The 25,755-nt window shown below is 42.5% G+C and overlaps 1 protein-coding gene across 3 annotated transcripts in view; it reads left to right on the plus strand.

Annotated features, from left to right (window-relative positions):
* The window catches only part of LOC142158610 (uncharacterized), a 133,191-nt gene that overhangs the window by 76,926 nt on the left and 30,510 nt on the right, over positions 1 to 25,755 (plus strand). For all 3 annotated transcript variants that reach the window (XM_075212726.1, XM_075212729.1, XM_075212727.1), the window contains 3 exons: positions 1 to 84; positions 22,461 to 22,500; positions 24,973 to 25,024. The exon at positions 1 to 84 is cut by the window's left edge and continues 39 nt beyond it. In XM_075212726.1, the coding sequence (XP_075068827.1) occupies positions 1 to 84; positions 22,461 to 22,500; positions 24,973 to 25,024 (176 nt within the window). The remainder of the gene's footprint in view (positions 85 to 22,460; positions 22,501 to 24,972; positions 25,025 to 25,755) is intronic.

A 25,755-nucleotide genomic window follows, 5' to 3' on the forward strand; every position in this document is an offset into this window, starting at 1 on the left:
AAGCTAGAATGGAAACATCTGATCAAGTTGCTCCAATTTCTCCATTATCTGTTTCCAGCTGCTCTTCTTCCAACTCTGCCCCAGGTGAATTTAACATTTTGTTTTCATTGCAGAAATTTTAATATTTTTTTTATATGTTATGCATTTATTTATTATGGTATGCACATTAAAAAAAAAAGTAATACAAAAACTATTTTTTTATGTATGTATTTCACAATTTACATTTAGCAGTGTTACATAGTCTAATACAAAACAATTGTAATAGCTTACTGCAACCTTCTCCTTATTGGCCTCCCCAACACTCGCTCCACTTCAGTCTGTGCTGAACGCCGAAGCCTGACTTTTTTTCCTCAACCACCGGTCCTCATCTGCCTCTACTCTCTGTCATGCTCTTCACTGGCTCCCCCTCCGCTTCATAATCCTCTACAAACTCCTCAACCTCATCTTCAAAGCTCTCTCTAACTCTACTACTCTTTATCTCTCCAACCTCATTTCCACTCATACTCCTTCTTTCCCTCTATGGTCTTCTAACCACCGCCGCCTCACCTCCCATCTGATCACCACCTCTTATTCCTGCATTCAAATTTTCTCTCGTGCCGCCCTACTTCACTGGAACAAACTCCCCCGTTCTATCAGGCTTTCCACCAGCCTGCCTAATTGCAAACACTCGCTCAAAACCCATCTGTTCAGACTAGCTTATCCTTCCTTCATCTAACCCTGCGCTCCTTTTTCCACTCTTTACCTTCCTTCTCCACTTACCATACTTTACCTCCGCCTTACTCTTTCTCTGCCCCTTCCTACTCTTGCCCATCTCTCCCCTCGGTGTTCTCGTGTGCCCCCCGGCTCCCCTTCTCTTTTTTTCCTCTTCGCCACTTGACTCCTGTCGCTGTCTTTCCACTTCTTCCTTGCCTCCGCATCTTCATCTTTGTTCTGACCCTCCTACTAGCACCCACACTTGTGGTTGCAGGTTCAGCCTCCTACTCTCTGCCCTCAATCACCACTCTCTGTGCGCTGATAGTCACTTTCACCTCTTTGCCTGTGCACCTGCTCTCTGCTTAGTTGGAAATTTTTCTACTTCTGCGCAGAAGCAGAATATTTGTACTTCTTAATTCTACTTACTTTCTGTACTTATTGCACCCTGTCTTTGTTCTTGCTGTATGCCTTGCATTGTTACCCTGTACTATTAACCTGTACTGTTGTCCCTTGCTCTATATACGGCACTGTGGACCCTTTGTGGCACCTCATAAATAAACGATAATAATAATAATAATAGCCCATTTAGTTAGTATTTTAACACTATTCAAGGTTTCGGTCACGCTTTTTTAAAAGATACATTTAGTAATCTCTGTTGGTAAAAAGTTCTGAGAAGGCTAACACTGAAGACTTATTTTAATGTTTTTCTTAAGTTATATTTTTACCTTCATTTATCGCTTAGGAAACATTTATGCTGAGTTGACATCTCCTCTTAGCTAAAGCCCAGGAACCTGCTACATTCAGATTTTTTTTCTTCCCTGTAATACAGAACCGGCAAATAAATAAAGACCATGGTCAAAATGTATCGAGCTGCAGTTTGCCTTTTTCAGCGGCTTTCTTGGGCGTGTTTGAACCGCTGATGTATGAAAGTGCGAGTTGATAGTAAACCGGCGGTAAACTTACATAACCAAAATTGACGTGCTACAAATCGCCGTCCCGATCTTTTCCCATTCTAAGAATACAAGTCGTCAAATGTATGAAACGTCGATTTTTCAGATCGTCGGTAAAGCACCCAAATAATACATATAATATACAGAGAATATGCAATCATTCACATCAACCCCTTCCCCATTGAAACTTACAGTCTAGATTCCTTACCAAATATATTTGTCAGAAGCCAATTATTGTAATTTTTCAAACTGTGGGAGGATAGTGAAGCACCCAGAGAAAACCCACACAAACACAGCAAGAATATATAAACTCCACACAGACAATGTGCTGGTTAGAATCGAACCTGTGAAGGCTGCAGTGCAGTGAGCAACAATGCTAACTACTGTGGGGCCTTAGATAGAAGTAAGCTAGCATTCTCAGCCTAGTTTTAGTCAAATAGGAATTTTGAGCTTGAAAGGTACTGGGTTTTAGAATTATAGGGGGAATTCAGTTGGTCATGTTACTGCCGAAAGTAACATGGCTTATGCACTATTATCCTTAATAGTGCGCATTATTACCATTAGTATGATCATTTCAACACTGTACTTTTGTTCCTGGCTCCCTGAGCCGCAAACGGAAATCTGAAATAAAATTAACAGTAATGGTGCGCCGACCACAGTAACGCGGCCAATTGAATTCCCCCCAAACAGTTGTGTGAAGTTAGGGAATACACAGAATTGGCCATGATAAAAGCCTCATTCAGATGCCATTTTGTGGGAGCTTTAAATAATGGTTTAAGGTGGCTAAATTTCTCTTTCATCCATCTTGGGGACACTGCTACCATAGGGGTTGAGTGAGGGGGAGCAAGAGTTGGCACATAACTAGTTAACTTTTAGCTGCTGACAGACCCCTCCCCCTGCCAAGCCCCTGAGTCCTCAGTTTTTTAGGTGCCCAAAGGAGTTTGGTTTGTTTTTTCTCAGGCAGTGATTTATTTTCACTGTGTGTAGGTTTATTTTATTTATTTTACTAGGGATGAGTGTGCTCAGTTCTATAACAGAGCACAGTCGTTTAGGGAGAAGCGCTTGTCAGCGGAGAGCTGGACGGCTGTCGCTGACAGGAAGAATTTTTTTCACTTTTTTACTCTGCTTCTCTTGCAGTGTGACAGGCAGCTTAGCAAAACCGCTGTCACGCTGAAAATGCAGAATACTGGCGCTGCCAGCAGGGCATGGAGTGCCGGTATGCTGCGCAGCACTAACGGCTGCCAATGTAAGAGACCAAGTTCCCCCCTCAGTGAAAGGAGGGGGGAAACTTGGGGCTGCTCCCAGGAGAGTGCAGGAGGCTCTGGAGGACAGTAAAGGCGACTCTGCTTAAGTTCAGAAGCAGAGATCGCCTGGCAGCAAAATAGGCAAGAAAAAGGCAGCGCGAAAGGAGAAGCCTGGATGAAGGGGGAGTTATGAATATAGAACTCCCCCATTGCAGATTTATGATGAAGGAGTCTAAATGGCACCAAAACAGCCTGGGAAGAAAGACATCCGGTCATTGGCTCTTCATGCAGCATCGGAGCTGACAGGCTTCGCCCTCTGGTTACTTAGTCTGCAAAAGGAAGCGCAGTACCATATTTACTTCTATATACTTCCTATATACTCTTTAGGTAGGCTGTATTAGAATATTGGTGCATTTATGTGTATATATGGTGGGGACGTTGTATATGGTTAGATACCCTGCTCTCACATATTACACTCCTCAGGGATACTATCTTTTGACTCAGTCATAGATTAGTTAGTATCCTTTGATTATTCTTGTGTGTGTTTCTGTTTGCTATTGTTGTACTGTTCTTTTAAAATGTCTGACAAGGGAAAGTACACAAAAACAAATACTATACTTGTTCCAAGTGTAACTCTTAAATTACCTATGGAACGCCAGGACCTTGGGATGCTCTGTACTGACTGCAGTAGAGCTGCCAGGGCGGCGCAGTCACAGAAAACGGCCATATTTATGACAAAAACTCTAGCGTGGGCGGCTGCCCTGACGCGGGTACATCTGCTTTCTGGGCCCTCAGAAATTCCAGCGCTGGTAGCGGTTATCCCCTCAACCTCTGGAATAGTAGCCTCTCAATTCTGGGGTAGCCTCGGGCAATGCCAAATCAGTTACTCATGGACTGGTAGGTCACCCCCCTATATTGTCATTTAAGGCCCCCTCATGGGGAGGGGGGCGGCGTGGTCCACTTCGCTGGCCCGGGGTCTAGATTGGTTAAACCGATGTTTATAAAATATCCGTAAGCAAAAGACATAGATGAGCTAACCCTCTTCTGGCCCTCTCTGATTCGGAGAGATCGTCAGAAGAGGAAGGTGAAGTTTGGAAGGACTCAGATTGGACCTGGACGAGACTAGATCTACAGTTCGGAGTCTGTTTAAGAAAGCCACAAGACAGGCGGTCCAGTTCCCACCTTCTGCTGAGTTAAAAGAGATCGCATAAACATCCAAACAACCAGACAAAAAGTTTGCTGTTCCGAGGAGGTACTTGTCATTATACCCTTTGCAGGAGGAGGATATAACTCGTTGGGAACAAGTCCCAAGAGTAGAGACTCTTGTTAGCTTGCCAAACTGCGCTTCCTGTCCCAGGAACAGCGTTGTTACAGGACCCGACTGACCATAAGTTAGAGGCGTTTCTAAAGACCGTCTTCACGGCAGCGGGTACTAATGTCAGACCTTCATTTTCATCTACATGGGTGGCCAGGGCGATGGAAGCGTGGCCTGATCAGTTAGCTACAGCTTTACAGGATTCTGAGTTGCTTCCGCTTAGAGATGGGCAGGCTCGGTTCCCTTGAAACCGAACCCACCCGAACTTCCGAGTCGGCTCGGTACTCTCGCGCCTATTCAGATTCCAAAACGAGGCAAAATGTCATTGTGACGTCGTCGGATCTCGCGAGTTTTGGAATCAAATACCCGCCTCCGCGTCGATATAGCGCCATTTGAGAGAGGGACAGAGAAGGATTACATCACAGTATAGAGCAGGCAAAGTGATAGAGTAGAAATAGGAGGGTGGGTATTTTTCTGAGTAAAAGATAGAAAAATGGCGCTGGGGAGGAAGTGGTAAATCAGCCAGAAATAAAACATGAGATTGGTTGATTTTACATTGAATATAAATCCATTTATTACAATGCATTCAATACACCAAAAATAAAATAAATTGAAAAAAAATGAAGTGAAAATATCCCAGGGGAATATAGAGAACTAGCACATATATAGATGAAAATCGGCTCCTTAAGAGCTTAGACAGAGGAATATGGAGATAGATATATTCACATCATGCTGAATCTAAATCATATCCACTAATGTATATCCCTACATGGGGCTAAAAAAAAAATTATGCCCAATGGGAAAATATCCAAATGATAAATCAGCTTAGTCCAAACACCAAATACTCAGAAGTAAGTGTCTGTGTGTAATGGTAAATATACCGCCGTCCGGACTGCGTTATACTCGGGGAGAATATATCCCTCTGGGGAATAGATCTTGCCCACACCAACGTTCGAACTAATTCATCGTGGGAATAAAGATGATATGCACGGTGTGGAGAGTTCACACGGGATAATCCGTTGATTGGAAAATGTATGCTCACTTCTTCTTACCGTGTCGCAAATCAAGACAAGTCTCTACCCAGATCGCGTAGGTGCACCTACTAAACGTACTGTCCGGAAACTGATGTAGTGAAACACAGTTCCTGCTGGCTTATGGTTCCTTTTCCTCTGTAAGATAGAAAGAGTCCTTAGTTCTCCAAAGTATTTCCAAACGACTGGTAGCTGGGTATTTTTCTGAATTTGCACTACAAAGTGTTTGGGGTCTCATATACCCCTTTCTAAAAAATCTGTAGTTTCTGAGTGCTGAAATCCTAATATAGCACTGTATTTTTCTGAATTGGCACTACAAAGTGTTTGGGGTCTCATATACCCCCTTCTAAAAAAGCTGTGTTTTCTGAGTGCTGAAATCCTAATATAGCACTGTATTTTTCTGAATTTGCACTACAAAGTGTTTGGGGTCTCATATACACCCTTATAAAAGAGCTGATTTTTCCCATTTCCATGATTTCCCGGGTCCTTCGGAAAGTCAAGCAGGGAGGCCGCCCAGTCATTCTTTTGGCCCCAGCTTGGCCACGGAGGGTCTGGTATCCAGGGATTCTTCTAATGGCGGAAGATCCAGGTTTTCGGTTACCCATTCGCAAGGATCTGCTTGTTCAAGGGCCATTCCTGCATCAGGATTTGACCCGGGCTGAATTTAACGCCATGGTTTTTGAAACCAGTCTTTGGAAATCCAGAAGGTTCTCCTCACGGGTAGTAGGTACAGTTATTAAAGAAAAAAAAAAAGCCAGTTTCGGCTCGAATATATATCACCGTATCTGGCTTACATACATTAAATGGTGTAAGTACAAGGACTGCAATTGAGATTCGTTCCATCTTGCTAGGGTTCTTGCATTTCTCCAGGATGGGCTGGAGTTAGGTCTTCGCCTAGGATGTTTAAAAGTACAAGTTCGGGTCTTTCTGTGTTTTTTCACAGACGTCTGGCAGAAATACCGGATGTGAGGACTTTCCTGCAGGGAGTCTTACATATCAAACCTCCATATGTTCCGCCCATGTTTTCTGGGGATCTTAATTTGGTCCTTAATATGCTTCAGGAGCCTCCATTTCAACCGTTACAGTCTGCAGACTTACGGTTCTTACCATGGAAGGTGGTTTTTCTTTCTTGCTATTGCCTCAGCCCGGAGGGTTTCCGAAGTGGGGGCACTGTCTTGTCGAGAACATTATCTGGTGTTTCATCATGACAGAGCGGTTCTTAGTACGGTTCCATCGTTTCTACCAAAGGTAGTTTCTGGTTTTCATGTAAACCAGGAAATAGTAGTTCCGGTGTTCACAGAAGACCCTCAAGGGCCTGGAACAGGAACTATGAAATTTCTGAATGTTGTCAGAGCTCTCCGAATCTATGTGAAGAGGACTTCAAAGATTCTCCGCACAGATTCCTATTTGTTTTGTTGATTTCTCAAGATCTGGATGGCGAGCCTCTAAGCAATCTATTGCCAAGTGGCTTACTTTGGCTATTAAGCAGGCTTATATCAGTGCTAACCGTCCTGTGCCATATTGTATTGTCGCCCATTCACCCCTGTGGGGGCGTCTTGGGCTGCATGAAATGGGGCCTCAGAGGATCAGTTATGCAGAGCAGCCACCTGGTCCTCGGTCCATACGTTTACAAAATTTTGCCAATTCAATGTCTGTGCATCGGCAGAAGCCAGTTTTGGACGTAGTGCTCTACGTGTCGGGTTATCAGAGTGGTCCCTCCCTTCAAGGGGGCTGCTTTAGAAAGTCCCCATGGTAGCAGTGTCCCCCAGATGGATGAAAGAGAAAAAACGGATTTATATACTTAGGATAAATCTGTTTCTCTAATTCCTTCTGGGGGACACTGCGTTCCCTCCCTTCTGCTCTTCTTCTGTGTATTCTTGGTTGATTGGCCTATCTTCTTTGGGGCTTTATAATTAAACTGAGGGCTCGGGGATGGCAAAGCCCCCAGGACTGGAGGAGCCAAGTCAGGTGGTGGTGGTGTGGGGAACAGTAACCCTCCCTCTAGGCACACTCTCTTACGGCGTTGTCCTGATGGATTGTGACTAGGTGTGTGCTAGTCTTTGGGTGAGGTGATTAACCCTTCACAGCCAGCAACTCCTACTTTGCAGGCTTTATTTTCATGTTAGAAGCCAGCCAGAAGTAACAGCTGTTTGGCAATTGCCAGCTCTGCTCTTCTGTACACTTCTGGCAGAGACGTAATAGATTGGGGGTGGTATTCTGAGTGGTCTAGTGCCCTCAGACTTGCTTGGGTCAGTGATATGTCTTGCAGGTTCACTTTTCTTATGTTCTGTAGCTGTCCTGCATCTATTACTTTTTTGTTTTTTGTCAGATAATGCACTGTTTTCAGACTAAGGCTGGGGGAAGAGGGTGATGTACGTTAAATTAATTATCTTCCCCAGATGTCACTCCAAGTTGCCTTGGAACAGTGAGAAAGGGACGCCTTATGCTCAGCACTGTGTGCATCAGCTGCCACACATGCGGTCAAGTCTTGTCACTGATCTGGCCCAGTCCATAGATAGGTTCTCTCATCCTGTTACAGTTTCCTGTCAGATGTGCGAGGTTCAGACCTCATGGTTGCTGTAGTAGAGTCCTCAAGGAATGAGCTCATGGACGATGACAATTTTGTACAGGCTGTGTGCCAGGTATTAAACATTCCGGACACACAATTCTGTGAGATTTCTGATAAATCGCTGTTTAAGTTGAAGGCAAAACAACTGATTCCCTTTCGTTCCCTTCTAGGACTTTCTTTATGAAGCAGGCTATATTTATTGGCATTTTCATGGTGGCAGGAGCAACTGATACTGATTTTAGCCTTGGCTTGGGTTTATAAGGCGATAGAGAGGGTGTTGAAATAGCTCACTGAGGACTTGCTGTCTGAGAGACCCAGGTCTGACTTGCTGACCTAGGTCAAGAAGGGGGGAATGGTCTCATAGGAGCGAGTATTTTATTGATGCACCAAGCGCTGTAGCTTGAGGCCTGAAAATCGGATATCTAGGAGGACTCTGGAGTCTCTGCCATTCTTAAACGGCTCAGGGCTCGTTAAGATTATTAGCCAGCGCCTGGGAATAAGAATCTTTTCTGCCCATTATTGTTCCCACATCAATAAGCTCCAGTTTTTGTTCCCTTTGGCTTATGGAGAAGGCCAGCAGTAAACTCATAGAGAACTCTGCTTTTGGTTGCCAAAAGAGGGGAAGAGCAGGTTTGGTTAGCCAAAAATTCAACTGCGAGACCTTCAGACAAATTGTGGCAGATGGTCAAATGTACCCACCCAGATTTTCATGTGTTGGGAGCCCGTCTGCCTATATTCTGGGACTGGTTGCTCCATTAAAAGTATGTCTCCTGGGTGAGAAGCATTTTCAGTCCTGGAGAAGTGTAAGGCATTTATCCATTAAGGCCCAGCTTGGGTGGACAGGCTCAAGATGGAGATTCTTAGGTCTGTTATTTACAGCTTGCAACTTAACGATTTCAGGGTGTCCACTAATATCAAGGATGCTCTCTTGCATGTTCCATTCTCTGAAGAACACCAGTGTCTTCTCAGATTGGCCTTTTGGACCCATTTTTTCAATTTCATGATCTGCTTTTAGGGATGGCTCTTGCGTGGATGCTGTTCACGACATGACGATCATGGCCATTATGACTACTGTCTTGATGTCCAGCGAAGTGACGATTATTCCCTTTTCGGACATTATGTAGATCAAGGCAGGGTTCCCGACCTTATAAATGGTTTTAATACCAGAGCTCTAAGTGTCTCGGGTATTGGAATATGATGACTGCTATGTGTGTAAGGTAGACAGCATTGCAATGATATCTGCTAATTTCATTGCCATCTCATTTAGTCTGAGTTATTCAGATGCTGAGTATATGCCTGCATGTACGACATTTATTCTTTGTATCATCAAAATTGTGACAATTTTACCAGAAATAATGACTGTACTGACTAACAGCAACAACTTAGTCAAAACAGTAACAAACTACAAAACTGATTAGTAATAAAACATACAATGTATAAAAGTTTTGACTTAACCTATTGATACACAACACTGTAATCAAGTCTCATCAAAATTCTTATTCCACAGTTAAGTCAAGCAGCTCTCATGAATCCATAATGCTCATCAATTCCTGGCCTTGTATGCTATACATTTTGATCCCATTAAGATATAATCCTGGCATCAGAGTGTCATTGTATCACATTTTCATATTTAAATATTCTCCTCATATAGATTACACCCTTGTATTCCTTCACATAGTTTGAGGGTTTTTCTCATTTTCATATATTGATAATATAAGATAGCACATGCATCTCCACTGCTGATCATGTGCGCAGAATAATTCCTTGAAAAGAAAAAACACTGCCTCTTCTTTATCTGCTCCTCATTTGAGCATCAAGCCCTTTTTGGGGGGAGTGATTCCTTCCTTGTTCAGTCTCTTGCACCAGCAAAGGGAGTTTTGTGAATGAATGTCCACCGCACTCCGCAAAGGTGGTGCCATTGCTCAGTTATGTTCAGAATTGGGAGAAGGTTTTTCATCAAGGTTTTTATATCCGACTGGTAGTATAGTGTGGTTATTGTGCCAACGTGTTTCATTGCACTAATGTGACTTCCATATTGTGAGTTTGCGACTTTGTCTTAGGCTCAGGTGTGAGAAATAGTATAGACATTGGAATATCTTGGTTGGATCCACCATTTCAAAGAATCCATCTCGACACCTTCCCAGTGCATGATTTGTCCTGGGGCTGCTGTTTGACACCTGACAGCAGAGGGTATTCTTGCCAGAGAAAAGTCTCTGATTGCATACAGACAGACCTCTGTTCATTTTTGCAGGGAGGTCTTAGTGAAGATGGTTCAGACCTTCAAGACAGCGCAGTTTGCACGGTTACACTCTAGTGAGTTCCATTGGTATGTCAGTCATTCCACTGGCTGTGTAGGGTCAACACCTCAACCCTTCACCATTGGGAGTGGATTATGGGGAAAATTAACTCCAGTCTTCAGGGTTGAGGGATCTTCACTATTTAGTTTAGTTCTGTGTCTTTTGTTTCGGGAAGAGTCAAAGCTCCTGAAAAACTTGATGGATCTGGGAGTGATTCTTAATTCTCTAGTCGGAGTACACCTTCTCTTACAATGAAGGTGCATACGGTAGTGGCATACCTCAACCATCAAGGAGGCACCAAGAGTCCTCTAGCTATGAGAAATCCGCAAAATATTTGCAATGGATGGAATGGAATGTTCCTGCTATGGCGGTGATTTTCTCAGTCCAGTGGTGGAAATCTATGAGACAGGTTTTCTCAGCGTTCAGGCCCTCCACACCGTGGAGTGGCACCTTCACCCACAAGCTTTTTCACCAGGTGGAGCACCTCTGTCGGACTCTTTGATGTACAGGAACCATTAACTGGTATTTTCGCTTTAAATACATAAAGCCGAGATATGATTGGGGGAATGAGTGGGCGGTCAGACACGCTGACCGCCAAAACAACGAAAGCGCCCTATTGCTAGCAACAGGATGCGCTACTGCGTATGCGCTAGACAGTGCGAGGAACTACCAGGCGGCCGTCCCTGCTCCATGGAAAAACAGTGGGGACAGTATCCGACAACCTCTATTCCAGAATATGGGTTACAAAGGCATTGTTGGTAGGCACAATGTTGGCTCTTTGTGCATTCATCTGATTTACTGTCCACTCTTTGGGTTCTGTATCTAGTAAAAAGAAAGCCTTTCAGGTTATCCTGGTTGTTCTGGAGTGGGCAAGAAAATTGTGGTACTCAGACATTCTGAATTTTACAGCAGGTCTGTCATGGCATTTGCCTCTGAGACAAAACCTGTTAAGTAAGTTAGGGCCCCTATTTCATCACCGAGATTTAGAATGGCTGGTTGTAATGATGTGGCTGGTGAAGACATGATCCTTGCAGCTATGGGCTTGTCTGACAAGGTTGAGACCATGCTTAAGGCCATAAAACCAGTTCAGCTAATAATCACAGGGGGAGGATCATGGGTGGCCTTAGTTAGTGGGATCTTATATCTTGTAGTATGAAAGGAAATGGTTCCCTTTCAATTGCCCTATCTACTGCTATTTTTACAGGACGGTCTGGATGGTGTTTGAAACTTTGCTCCCTGTGAAGCTTCACATTTCGGCTGTCTCTTACGGAGGATACTGGCATGTTTACTGGAAGTACAGGCTTTCTTTCAGGTGGTTATAATGCATATTTTTCAACAATACTGTAGGTTCATGGGATCTGAACCTGGTGCTGACATCCTTAGAGTGCCCTCTTTTATTAACTTTTTGATTTAAGTTAAAGTATGTTACTCGGAAGACAGACTTCTTTTGGCTATATCTACAGCTCTGAGAGATCATATCTCCAAGCTCTGTACTGTAGGTCTCCATTTTTCCTCCACCATGATGACAGGGTTCTGTTTTTTTTTTGTCTAAGCCTTATTTCAGAACCAAAAGTGGTTTCTCAGTTTCATCTAAATTAGAACATTGTCATTCTAGCCTTAGACTGTGATAGGCCTCCTGAAGAGAGTTAGCTTCACTAGCTGGTTGATATTTGTAGTACTTGCTTTCATAGTATGTGTGCAAGAAGGAGGAACATTGGTTTTTGAGGGTGTGTACTAGAATGGTTCGTCAACGTCCAAGTAGACAACTCTTGGGTGTATTTCGCCAGGTTTACATTGGAGCAGGGCAGCCTTTTCCAGTAAATGATAGGGCATATTCTACCAGGTCAGTGAGTGCTTTCTGTACAGTACAGCATGGAGCCTTGGCTGAAACAGCTCTGTCGGGTCGACATCTGGGGTAAATTTATCAAACTGCAAGTTTCCTGGGTGTTTGTTTGAAAAGTGGAGATGTTGCCTATAGCAACCAATCAGATTCTAATTATCATTTTGTAGAATGTACTAAATAAATAATAATTAGAATCTGGTTGCTATAGGCATGTTAGGAACCCCTCCAGCCGGCACAACACAACCCGGAGTCTACTCTGCCAGTCAGGTGTTCACTGGAGCCCCTGATGGTGGGGACAGACTGGGCCGCAGACTGACAGAGGGTCGTGAAGTGTGTACCGGCTGGGGAGAACCCAGGCAAGAAGAGTCAGGTCCACGCAGAGGTCAAAGGCCGGCAGCAGGTAACAGTAATGATGAACAAGCTGAGGTCAGAGATCACAGGCAAAGTAGCAGAACGGGTAAACAAGCCAAGGATCAGGGTCACAGGAAACACAAGCGAAGTCCAATACGAAGCCAAGGGTCATACACGGGAAGTCAAACGTAGATACAGGATACAGGAACTGGAACAAGCAGGTCAGCAGACTGGAGCACAGAAGCTATAACCGGCAATGAGGCAGCAGACCTCATTGCCTTAAGTACAGACACAGACCAATCAGCAGTTGAACACACTCCTGCAGGCTAATTTACTAGTATCCAGCAGGGCCAATCAGGGCTTGCCCCTGACCTACACAGTTGCAGGCTAATGCCTGTTAATAAGCCTAATCAGCCCACAGGCTGCCTGCTATGCGCATGCGCCCGGCTACCAGCACCGCCGGGACGCAGCGCTAGTGTACTTGCGTCTGGCCGTTGCCCTGGTAACGGCCGGACAGGAAGAGGAAATGACGTCCCGGTCGTCAAGGTGACGGCCGGGACGCTGGGGCGCATGAGAAGCGAGCCGCGGCGGCTGTGAGTACCGCCGCGGCTCGTGACAAGGCATCTCCACTTTTCAAACTCAACGGAAATTCGCAGTTTGATAAATTATCCTCCTGGTCCCCTTTCCACATGTTTCCTAGGGTCGATGTGTTGACTTCCAGGGTTGCTAGATTTGGATGGAGAGTGCTTTGCGTATCTACCCTTATATTGGTAGCTTTAGGATGTTCCCAAGGTCTGCACATTTTCTCTGTCATGAAAATGAGGGACTTGCGTTAAGTTAATATATATATATATATATATATATATATATATATATATATATATATATATATATATATCTCCGTTTTAGTGTACTTGCACTATAGGCTCCGATACAAGCTTTAAAATTACTTAATAAAAATGTGTGAACGGGATTCTGTAATGTTTGTATGCAAATGTTTCCTGGCCACATGTCTTTGATTGTCCTGGAAATTATGTGAAGCAGACTACTGCTGGCTATGGATAAACTGATCCTGGATATTCAGACTAGATCAAAAAGAAAAAACGGTGGATTGGCATTCTGAAAAAATGTGCAATTTACTTTTTTTTCTTTGTGTTCTTTTAAATGATCATATTTATTTATGTATTCCTCCCTTGATATTTTTTTATATTAAATGATATAACTTTTCTTTATGTTAAACATTTGTTTTACTGCTGTGTATTGATTTCTACCTCAATTGGGCATGCCAGCTTGTCACATTTTTGTTGTTCTCATTGTTTGGATATTTTATTTTTCAAAGTGGTCACTGCTCTAAATCGCATTGGTAATGTAAAGTTTAATTTCTTGGTCCAGACCATTCCCAAAACACAACCCACAATAAGAGGAGATCTTCCTCATCTATGAAGGGCAGAGACAAGTTTAGAAGTGCCTGCCTCACCACACCATCTCATTGTGGGATATGTGTGGAGAGATTAGGAAGCTATTATAGCTGAAGTTTCAGACGCCGTCCCTGTGCTCTCCCGTCCGCACAGGGACAGGTGTCCGTTCTACAGCCGCTGGCATTTCCGATCTCCTTCACTTATATAAAGGAGACACTGGCACCATTAGGGTGCCAGAGTGTTAGGTCTCCTAGCGCCAGGTCTTGTTATTGTGAGTTATCCTCGGTCTGTCTTCTTGGTTTGAGCTCGGTTGTTCCTGACGTTCCTTCTGGATTCTCCCTTGGTTCTGCTACATTGTTCTGGTATTGACCTTCGCCTGTCTGACTATTTTGAATCCTCCTGGTGTACTACATTGTCCGCATGGTTAGACCTCGGCATTCCTTACCATCTGATTTTCCTTCATCTATTTTGCTGATTACCCTATTGGAGAACCACGACCTGCGCATCTCTTGCTGCTAAACCCAAACCTCCTTACGGGGGTTCCTGAAGAAAACCAGAGCGTAGTGCCAAAATCAGCAGATAGCCACAGTTGCTGACATGAAGAAATCCAATATTTGTCAAAAGGTTATCAGGATGTACTGAAGCTGGTTCAGAAAGCCTTGGGTGAGTTTCAAGGGAGGATGACAGTGGCAGGATATTTATTTTGGGGAATTGGAAATCTTTGCAGAGATACTGGTGACTGTTTGTCCCTTGACTGCCCTTTGAGGATAGTTTGCAAGCCCTGTAGCAGCACAAGACTTTGAGGTTGGAGTAATTAGAATAGCATGTCTTTCTTTAGGTCAGAATAGAGCCTGCAAAGATATTTGGTACTTCATCCACACTCTGAATCTGTGGAGCTAGTGCTTAGCCTCTCCTTAGTAATCAAATTTTCTCTTTCATCCAGTCTGGGGGACACTGCTTACCATGGGTTGTGGAGGGGGAGCACAGGAGTTGGCACCTAGCTAGTTAACTTTAGCATTGCTGACAATCCCTCTACAATCCCCCTGCCTCTTCCGCTTCAGTTTTTTTCTAGGTGCCCAAGGAGTTGGGCAGGTTTTTAGTTACAGCTAGTTATTTATTTTTAATAAATTTAATTTTAACTTTTATTTTTATACAATAGTTAGGTTTTAGAGCAGAGCTGGGAGTGTGTTCTATTATAGAGAGCACACTCCCAGAAACGATGCAGCAATGACCGGGCTCTGTCAGAGGGAGCAGACTGCTCTCAATGGCAGAGCATTAGCGGTCACATTGCAGAGTGACTAGCGGTCTCCCGGACCGCTGTCACTCTCGGAGGCTCCCCCGATAACCGGCGCTGCCACTGCAGGCATAGAGCGGCGGTTATCAGAATACCTTGCCGGCAGCCATGCTGACGTCATCGGTCCGCGGAGGATCAGAAAAAAGGAGGAGAGGAGAGATCGGGGGCCATACCAAGATCCCCCCCCTCAGAAAAAAAGGAGGGAGTATCTAACGCTGCAGGAGACCTCTTTTTTAAAGGGTCTCCATAACTCTGCCAAGAGGATAAGTTCTTTCTTTTAAAAAAAAAGACAAAATGCTGGAAGAGGGGGAACCAGTACAGAGAGCTCCCCTGCTCTTCAGCACAAGTGGTACAGTCCGGTCTTCTGGCGCCAGAGAAACCCGGGAAGGAACTTATCTTGGAGGGAGCAGGCACCAGGACACTGCTGTTGGACTTCTCCCCTGTGTGGCCCTTTTGGCTAAGTACCAAAACTTTTCTTTAACCATTTACAAACTAATTTGTGGTTTAAAGAGGAAGGCTAGTAAGGGTTATATTGTGTTCTCTTACTTGCACAAATATCACACTGTCTGTTACACACGTACAAGTACAACTTTTATTACAGATTAGTTGGTTACTTGTTGCTTGCTCTGTCTCTCAATATCTCTTTATCTAGTGTGTTTGGTGTGCTTTTCCTTGTAAAATGTCAGATAAAGGAAAAGGCCCTGTGGCTAAATATTTTACATGCTCTAGATGTAAGGTTAAATTACCATGTGGGCAGAAGGACCCGTTGGCGCTCTGCTCTGACTGCGAAGGAGGGGCCCCCTCTGCACAAACACAGCTCATTCCAGCCCCACTGACGGAGGAACCAGCCTGGGTGGCTTCCCTGACACAGTCGGTTTCCTCTTTAGCACAGATTATCTCTCAATCTACTCAGTTACTGACTAGTGTGGCAGCCTCTGCGGTGTCTAACAATGCTGTTACACCCTTGGGGCTCCCTGCTGCCACAGTTTCTACTGGAACGGCTATAGCAGGGCCTTCCTCTTCCCACAGAACCTGCATGGTCCTCAGCATTTATAAAGGGTTTGGACAGACTTAACCAGTTACCAGACTTGCCCCCGGCTAAAAGAAAGCGGCTTAGATCCACTAATCCTCTTATGGTCCTTTCAGATTCGGAGGGATTTTCAGAAGAGGAAGGGGAAACAAATTTTGATCCTGACCAGGTTCAACCTTTGGAGCAGGAAGAAAACACTAAATATCAATTTATTGATGATTTGGTTTTAGCTGTGAGACAGGCGTTGGACCTCCAAGAAATGGAGGATCCTAGTCCTTGAGACAGAAGTCTTTTTAAGGAGGCCAAAAGAAAGGTTATCCGGTTTTCCCCTTCTGTAGAACTCAGAGATATTGCAGAAGGAGCCTGGAAACAGCCTGATAAAAAGTTCTCTGTTCCAAGGAGGTTCTCTTCCCTGTATCCATTGCAGGAGGAGGACGTGGCTCGCTGGGAGGGAATCCCTAAAGTAGATACTCCAGTAGCCCGTTTGGCCCGACACACTCTCCTACCAGTCCCGGGATCAGCAACTCTGCAAGATGCCACTGACCGCAGAGTGGAATCTCAGCTAAAATCTATATTTGTAGCAGCGGGTTCTTCCTTTAGACCCACATTTGCTTCAGCTTGGGTTGCTAAAGCCATGGAAGCATGGGCAGAACAACTGGCAGAGGCCTTACAGGACTCAGAATTGCTTCCCCTAGGTTTACATTTAAAAGAGGCATCGGGGTACCTTTATGAGGCGGCTCAGAGCACAGCGTCTGTGTCCTCCTCTTTTCAAGCTGCGTCAATTTCAGCAAGAAGAACGTTATGGCTGAAATCCTGGGAGGGGGATTCAGAATCTAAAAAATCCATTGAAACCATTCCATTTTCAGATGCAGATTTGTTCGGCCCGGAATTAGATACTATGATTTCCCAGGCAACTCTCAAGTAGGGGCCGGGCCTCACGGTTTAGCTCCTTTCATCAGCCCTTTCGGGGGACCTCCTTGCCTAGTGGACAGTCATTCAGAGGTAGACAACCAAATGCTCGAGGCTCCTCTGTCAGGGGTAGATCCTCGGTAGAGCCTCGTTTGCAGCTAGGCGCCAAGCCTCCAAGACTCAGGAGAAGCCTGCATCCTGATTGCCACCCTATTCTCCTGAAGGGGACGCCAGTGGGGGGACATCTGTCTTTGCTTCAGGAACAGTGGACAGCGTCATCCCAAGACCCTTGTATTCGGGGCATCATATCAAGGGGGTACATGATAGACCTGCTGGGTCCGGTACCACATCGTTTCTTTGTAACCCCGCTACCCCGAGATCCACAAAGAAGACAGGCAATACAGGTCTGTGTCGCCCTTTCTTCTTTCGCATAGAGTCATTTGCAGGGTCCCAGACAACCAGAAATGGAAGGGATTTTATTCAAATCTTTTTCTGGTCAAGTAACCAGACGGTTCCTTTCGACACATTTTAAACCTAAAGAACCTCAATGTCCATTTACGAGTGGACACATTTCGGATGGAGTCCCTGAGGTCGGTAATAAACGGCTTAGAGAAAGATTAGTTTATGGCTTCCATAGCCATAAAGGACGCATACCTCCACGTTCCCATTTGGAGCGATCATCATTCTCTCCTAAGATTCACAGTGGGGGCCTCCCACTATCAGTTTTGGGCTCTTTCCTTTGGCCTCTCCACAGCTCCAAGGGTCTTCACGAAGATCATGTCGGTGATGGCAGCGTGTCTTCACTTAAAGGGAGTTCAGGTCGTGCCTTATTTGGACGATCTGCTCATCAAATCCTCCTCAGAGATTTGCTTACGTCAGCACTTATCCCTCACCATAGCGGTGCTCGAGAGCCATGGGTGGCTGATAAACTTAAAGAATTCCCAGGTGGTTTCGTGCCAACGCGCATGGTCTTTCTAGGGCTCATCATGGACACCAGTCAGCAGAAGGTGTTCCTGCCTGTGGAGAAGATCAGTTCAATTCGGTGTATAACATCTCAGGTCTTGTCCTCTCTCCCAGTCCCTCAATTCATTTGTGCATGCGGCTGCTTGGAAAGATGGTGGCCTCCTTTGAGACGATCCCCTTCGGTCAGGCTCATTCTCGATGCTTCCAGTGGGATCTGTTGACAAAATGGTCAGGATCCCACCTACGTTTGGATCTCCAGAGGATCTCGCTGTCTCCGGGTCCGAGAGAATGGCTTCAGTGGGGGCTGAATCAGGATCACATGTTGGTGGGCAGGTCTTATGCTCCATGGTCATGGATCATAGCCACAACAGACGCCAGCCTGAGAGGTTGGGGGGCGGTAGTCCTGCACCTCCGGCTCCAGGGGCTTTGGTCAGTTCAGGAATCAGCCTTATCAATCAACACGTTGGAGTTGAAGGCAATTCTTTTAGTTCTTCGTGGTGCCCAGACTTTCCTTCTGGGCCACCCAGTCAGAGTTCAGTCCGACAATGCCACGGCTGTGGCATATGTCAACAGACAGGGAGGAACCAGGAGTGCAGCTGCCATGCAAGTTGCAGCTCAGATTTTTCTTTGGGCAGAACAGTATGTTCCAGCAATCTCGGCGGTGTTCATTCCAGTAATAAAGAATTGGGAGGCCGATTACCTCAGTTGCAATGCGATGATGCCGGGGGAGTGGTCCCTCCATCCGGAAGTATTTCAGTCTCTAGTTCAGAGGTGGGGTCTTCCGGATATAGATCTCATGGTCTCCAGACACAACAAAAAGATTCACAGGTTTTGCGCAAGGGCAAGAGACCCCTTAGCGGTAGCGGTGGACGTGATGACCATGTCATGGGATTTCAGGTTGGGATATCTGTTTCCCCCGATTCCCATGCTTCCTCGAGTGCTCAGACGAGTGAGGCAAGGATAGAAATATATCTGGACCCATTCATGAATGTCACAGAAAGACTAAGATCAGACCTGGTAGGGTGGAAGAACAAAACGATTTCTGTATTTGGAAACTGTTTGGACAATATAGAATATTTTGATAATTACCATGTATGCCGGTAGCTTAGGTGCCCATATGAAGGATATCTTGTTTCAGGTAATATGAAAATTTCATTGTCAAATCACAAGGAACTGTTAGCAATCTGGAAAGCACTAACAGTATCTGTAGCTGGAAACTACAAAATTTATCAATGAAGCTTTTGGCTTGGGCACAAAATTTCTGTGTTTCAGCTGTTTACCTGAAGGACAGCATGGATGCAGTGGTTGAGTTTTTAGGCTGAAGACCCTTGAACCAGGCAGAGTGTGTCTAAACCAGAAGTTATTTTCCTGAGGGAAAAAAAAGAACAAGAAGAAATGGGAGTATCCTCTCGTAGAACTGTTTGCATAAAGAGAAAATGTAGAATTATTTTTGTTTTAAATCTTAGGGACTACTGCATAGGCATAAATGCCCTGATACAGAGGTGAGATCTTATGCTTCTTAACCTTTTTTCCCTTTTTCCCCAAAGTGATCAGAAAAAGAAGTCACCTATGATGCTAAAGCAGATTCAAATTAAAGGCAACTTCAGTTGCAAGTTAGATTAGTCGGGTCAATACTGAGGCTTACAAAGTTACTAATAAGAGGTATTAGCAGGAGTAAAACACATAATCAGAGCAGTATCCATAACCATGGCCAAGATGGGTGGTGGTCTCAGTGGAGCATATTTGTAATGCTGCTTTCTGGACTGGTATCCACAATTTACATGTCTCTAACTGGTAGGCATTCGGTCTAAAGAATTGGCTTTCAGCTGTAAAGTCTTGCATGCAGTCGGTCCTTCCTCATTTGATAAGTCTTTGATCTTCTCATTGTGGGTGTTGTCTTCAGAATAAACTGGAAATAGAGGAGTTAAACGGACATTTTTTTCAGGAATTATTCAGGGCTGCACTTTGATTTTCCATAAATTTGCAATTTGATTGCAGTCTGATAAATGTCTCCAAATAGTACTTAGGAAATATATAGAGAAGGGATATGCTGTTAATATTCTGTGCTTGTGTCCTCCTGTTTTGTGTTGTCCAGGAGAATTCCGTGAACAATAGTTACCACTAACTATTAAAATTGTTTGTATTGTACACCAGTAATTGTTTACCCCTTCAAGATCTAAAGTGGTTTACATGAGAACCATTTTCAGGATTTTGTTTGTTTTACTGGCAATTCACTTTTAATTTCTTCTACTCAAGTAAATTTAATATTGTTTTTGGTGAGACTTAGTGGTATTATCATATTAAAATATATAGCTTTTTATTTTGCATCCATTAGATGGGGAAAAACAGATACATTGTAAAAAAAAAAAAAAACTATACATTTCCACAATTGTTATTCCTATTTACAGCAATTCCAAAAATCATTTTACATTATTAACGTTATAATTCTCATGCTTTACAACAAAACAAGAGACTTTAATGAGGGGATGTTAGGTGTGTTTTACCATCACTAACAATTGTGCATTCTGTCATGGACCTCTTTCAAAGTGATGACATGACACAAGTGACATCACTGCTCGCCAAATATAAGTATCTATTTTTGATTTATAATAATTACATATAGGCATTATATAGTAAGAGTCTTAAAATGTAGTGTTATATGGAGTGTTAATCAACAAAATGAGAACCAAAGAGAGTTATTTCTACATTAGATTCAGCCATAACAGCAACAATCACAAAACAAAAATTGTGAGGATGAGGAAGATTCTTTACATTTTTTTTTTATTACCTTCTGCGCATGAAATACCGACACGTAAGATGCAGTTAATGGGAGAATTGAATTTGGTGTACTAATTCTATATATGTCTCCAGTGTCTGCAAATGAGTCAAGAAGGAGGTTCCCCTCCTATCCCAAAAAAGTATATGTGTGGAACTTGCCCTTTAGCAAATTGCGTCGGAAACCGATGTAACCTTTTGAAGCAGAGTGACAGGCATCTGAATCCACAGCAGCTAGATTGTAGCGGAACCGCACAGAAAGGATCAGAACTCCCCTGACATTTCCATACTTCAATGTTCTCCCCAGAAAATTAAAAAAAAACTTAATTATAAGACTATATGTAAAGATTTGCATATTATCTCCATGATCAGGAACATGTTTTTTCACAGGTCTGGAACCCTAGGATTTTCAAAGGAACTCTTAATGAATTACATCCTCTAGACTAATATTTTCAGGATTTTATTCTTGTTAGGATATTTCATAAATCATCCAGGTGTTATATAATAGTAAAACTCTATATTCCCTTTATGATTTATGACATGGATCATACAGTATATTTATGACATACACAGTACTCAAGTTTGTCGTTACATCCCAGAGATCAATTCATTATTCTGTATTAGCAATGTCAATTGAGTTATCTGAAAACATGGTAATTTATATTTTTAGTTTGTTATGCTACTTTTTAATTTTGACCTTTCAAAATAAGATTTTGCAAAAAAAATATTCAAGACATACAGTTTTTAACGTATTCAGATTTTTTTTGGCCATACTCTACAAATCATTTCCATTTTTCCAATTAGATTATGCCATTGCCAAACAATGTGACAATTTGCACCTGATAATTTATAGTAGTTAAACTGGTAAACAGGTTGCTAATTACCCTACATACTCATTTCTCCTATTCAACTGTATCCTCCATTCTAGTAGCATCACAGCCTTCTCTCAAAACACACAAAGTAGTCACAATTTAGAGCATTGAAACATTTTACTCTTCCTCATCTAAAACAGGTAGTTATGACTTTGGTGATTATATCTCCCCAAGGATAGAATACAGGTATCTGCAAATGATGCTAAATTGATATGCTCATCTTACCAATTGAATAACATAAATCCTTTTTTATCAAAATCTTTGAATGTACATTTTATGCAATTCAAATTGGTATCTACATTTACAAGAAAATAGTATTTTTTCTCTGCATTAAGGATGTACAGTATAATGAACACTTATTTTACATGACATGTTAAGTTTTGCTTGCAAAACCATTTTATAGTTGTATAATGTTGATTAATTTTAAAGAAATGTTTATAGGATTTTCAATATGTAATTAAAAATGATGTTTAAAATTATATATTATGGAAAGAAATGTTGACAAATATAACTTCATTTTATTAGATATAACATGGAACAGTTGCATGGCTAAAGATCAGTATTGGTCACATTAGCATACTGCCATGTTACCTGCTTTTCTTTAGTTTGGAAGTACACAGCATAACTGACATAGACATAAAAGCCGTTGGTGATACCTCTCTTGGCACTGAAACTTGCTAGCTGCATATTATGACATAGTCTCCATCCGTTGGGTTTGCCAAATGGTAACTTACATAAAGCAGCTTGTCACTTAGCTGTACTAAGCAATATCTTTAATATGAAGCATCACTCAGATATAAGCTTTTCCTTGTTTCATGCCTCAAAACTAGTAATGAAACCTTTCCTATTAAATAAACTACATTTGTTCATTAATTACAATCATTTTTATTTTAATGTTTTGTGCAGAGGCAGAACATTTTAACGAGGAATCAAAGGAACCCTTTGGGCAAGTATTAAATCAGTAGTAGTTTATTTAACAGTTACCTTACATAAAACAGTGCTAGCACTTTTTTGAGGTATCATGTATTCTACAAAATCTGATTCACTGGTGAGACAATAAAAAAACGTTGATTGCTAAACTTAAAAACTGTTTGTTTGTTAAAAGCTAGAGTTATATAAAATTGGAGAAATTCTGTTTGCTGCAGTTTAGCTGAAATTCAGCTCAAAATGTTCTTCTCAAATGGAAATGGTCCCCACGCTTGTGGTCTCTCCATTATGAGACAAGATGTACACAATAGGGTATGAGTTACCAGATTAACTGCAGCTCTGAAAAGCATGTTGGCTAATTGTTGTAGCAGACATATTGTATTCATGTGTCTGCATACACACACGGGGGAACTTAGCAAAAATACACTTAATTTACTAATTAAACATCTTGCTATATATTAATGAACCATCTTGAGCCCAATGGTTCCAAATTCAAAATATCCCCTACAGTTAAGGACATTATGGCACTTTAAAGTGACACAGGGAATACAATCGTTAGAAGGGAACAGTGCACGACATGTCTCTTCTGGGGAGAGAATGTCGCTTGTGGTCATTGCTCTGAGGACAGAAGTCATAACACAAAACTGTAAGTTTTTAAGTTGAAGACTTTGAAAGAGGCCAGATTCCCTCCAGCAGCAGTGACAGACTATACTGCTGCAGCTCCTCTCTAAATCTCTGCCATTTTACACTTGTGCAGTAGCATGGAGTCCACTACAGAGAGCCGACACAGGTCTCCATGAGTATGAGATTGGTGTCTGCATCTGCAAGGTAACAACACTGCCTACAGCGACAGGGCTATAGCAGGCCACTATAGACATGTGATTCTAGCGTGGGGGCATGTCCTCGTTCTCTTTAGTCGTTCTCCTTAGCAGAGACTGACATTTTCTTCCTCACAATATTTGCAGATAGTTCCCTGCTGGGTGGGTCCTCCTCTCTGGTACCATCATTTTATTTTTGTTATTTGTACAATTTATTTTAGTGTTGGATGTGTCCCCTTTTTCTCTTTTTTATACAGTGTTATGGTTAACACTCAATGTATAGTGATTTGACCTCTGGCTTGTACTTAAGCCTTTGCCTGAGTAATTTGTAACCAGGTGGGGATGCTGTAGGCACGTGTCTCCACAATACTAAAACACCCAAAATCTGGCAACCCAGTCCCGTTTACAAAGCAGCAGTGACCAGCTATAGTCTACCACTGGAACACCTCTACTCTTACATTTTTTTTTTACTCCAGCAGCAAAAAACAGAAGCAAACCCAACATAGTTCTCAGTATCTCCGCTGGCTTCACAAGAACTGAAATAAAGCATGTTCCCACCTCCCAAATCCTCAACTAGTCCCAAAGCTTGACAGCCTGGGCTAGTTAATTCTCAGACAAGTTGTTTCCCTAATCTGGGATTATACTTTTTAGCCATGGTCACCTCATCACATACTTTATTATAGTAGAATTATACACTGGTCAGCCACAACATTAAAACCACTGACAAGTGAAGTGAATAACATTGATTAGCTTGTTACAGTGGCACAAGATGTGACATATAAGGCAGCAAGTGAACAGTCAGTTCTTGAAATTGCGGTGTTGGATACAGGGAAATTTTGTGTCTCCCAGTCTTTTATACCGACTCACACAGTGCCCTGCGCCTTAGTCTCTACTCCATCTCACTGACAGATCCTCAGATCATGCTCAGTGTTTGGGATCCAGGTTTTCTATACACTCCCAACCATCCTCGCTCATTATTTATACCCTACAGATATCTGTAGACGGGTACATTTTCGAAATCTTAATATTTAAAATTCATTGAGATTGCTAATGCTCGAAATTTTCCAAGTTTGCGGTTCACGTTTGAACTAAAATGAGTGGGTATTAATTTTGTTTTTCAAACACCATTTAAATACTAATTGAAAGTAATTAATATAACTGTTTAAATCAAACTATGAAAACAACAATATAATAGAAATGTATGTAGAAGATGCGCAAGCTAGTCAAAACTTCAATTTCCTTCTTCCTTTTTTTTTTTCTTTAATAGTTATAACACTTTAGAGAGACCAGTTTTGTCAAATCTGTTTAAGAATTGAATTGCAGCTTATTTGCATTCTAGTTAATGAATGCAAAAGTACACTTAGCTTGCAGTCCATTGTCATTTTTTTGTCATATTGTATTCTTAGACAAAATCTGTGAAGAAGACATGTTTCCATCTGAGCTGACTCATTTTTGTATTGCATAATTTGTGACGTTTATAACAAAATTAAATAATTTAATTTGTACCATAAGAAGTGCTTATCGTATTTAATCATAGCACCTTTGCTCTTGTTTCCAAACTTGTTTGACTGACTTAAACCTTTAATCTGCTGAATTTTAGTATTTACTGTATGTGTGACTATTGAAACATTGATTGTTGCCTAATATGAGCTATTGCTCGATCTTTTATGCAGCTTAGAACACAGTCAAAAGATTGGGAATAGAAAACAGAAAGACTGGCAAGAGGTGAGGGTATTTCAAATTTTAATGTATAGTAAATATTTGATGTATTGAAGATTTTTCATTTAATTTAGTCAGATGAAGGCTATTTGAATATAGCCACACTCGCTTATTTTCTTTGGTCCTGACACTCCCTATCCCCCCTTCCTATAAACAATCACAAGACCCAGGGGTAAATGAATCAAGCTGAGAGTTTTCTGACGGGTTTGAAAAGTGGATATGTTGCCTATAGCAACCAATCACATTCTAGCTATCATTTAGTAGAATGTACTAAATAAATGATAGCTAGAATCTGATTGGTTTTTCAAACCCGCCGGAAAACTCTGTTTGATACATTTACCCCCCAATCTTTTGAATGCCTGAGGAACAATGGGAAAAACAGCTGCATGTAATCCCTGAGACCTGCCTAGGGAGAGAAGCATGTTGATACATTATTTTCAGTAATTGGTAGTACAGCAGGACCAGAAGCACAAATTTATTTTCATTTTAATAACATCAGTACATTTATATATTAAACTCTCTATTCTGCGCACATACAGTCATGGCCAAAAGTTTAGTGAATGAGTCAAATATTATTTTTCGCAAAGTTTGCTGCCTCAGTTTTTATGATGGCATTTTGCATGGACTCCAGAATGTCATGAAGAGTGATCATATGAATTGCAGTTAATTTCAAAGTCCCTCTTTGCCATGACAATGAACTTTATCACAAAAACAACATTTCCACTGCATTTCAGCCC

The sequence above is a fragment of the Mixophyes fleayi genome, chromosome 5 (assembly GCF_038048845.1).
Source record: "Mixophyes fleayi isolate aMixFle1 chromosome 5, aMixFle1.hap1, whole genome shotgun sequence".
Taxonomy (NCBI): Eukaryota; Metazoa; Chordata; class Amphibia; order Anura; family Limnodynastidae; genus Mixophyes; species Mixophyes fleayi.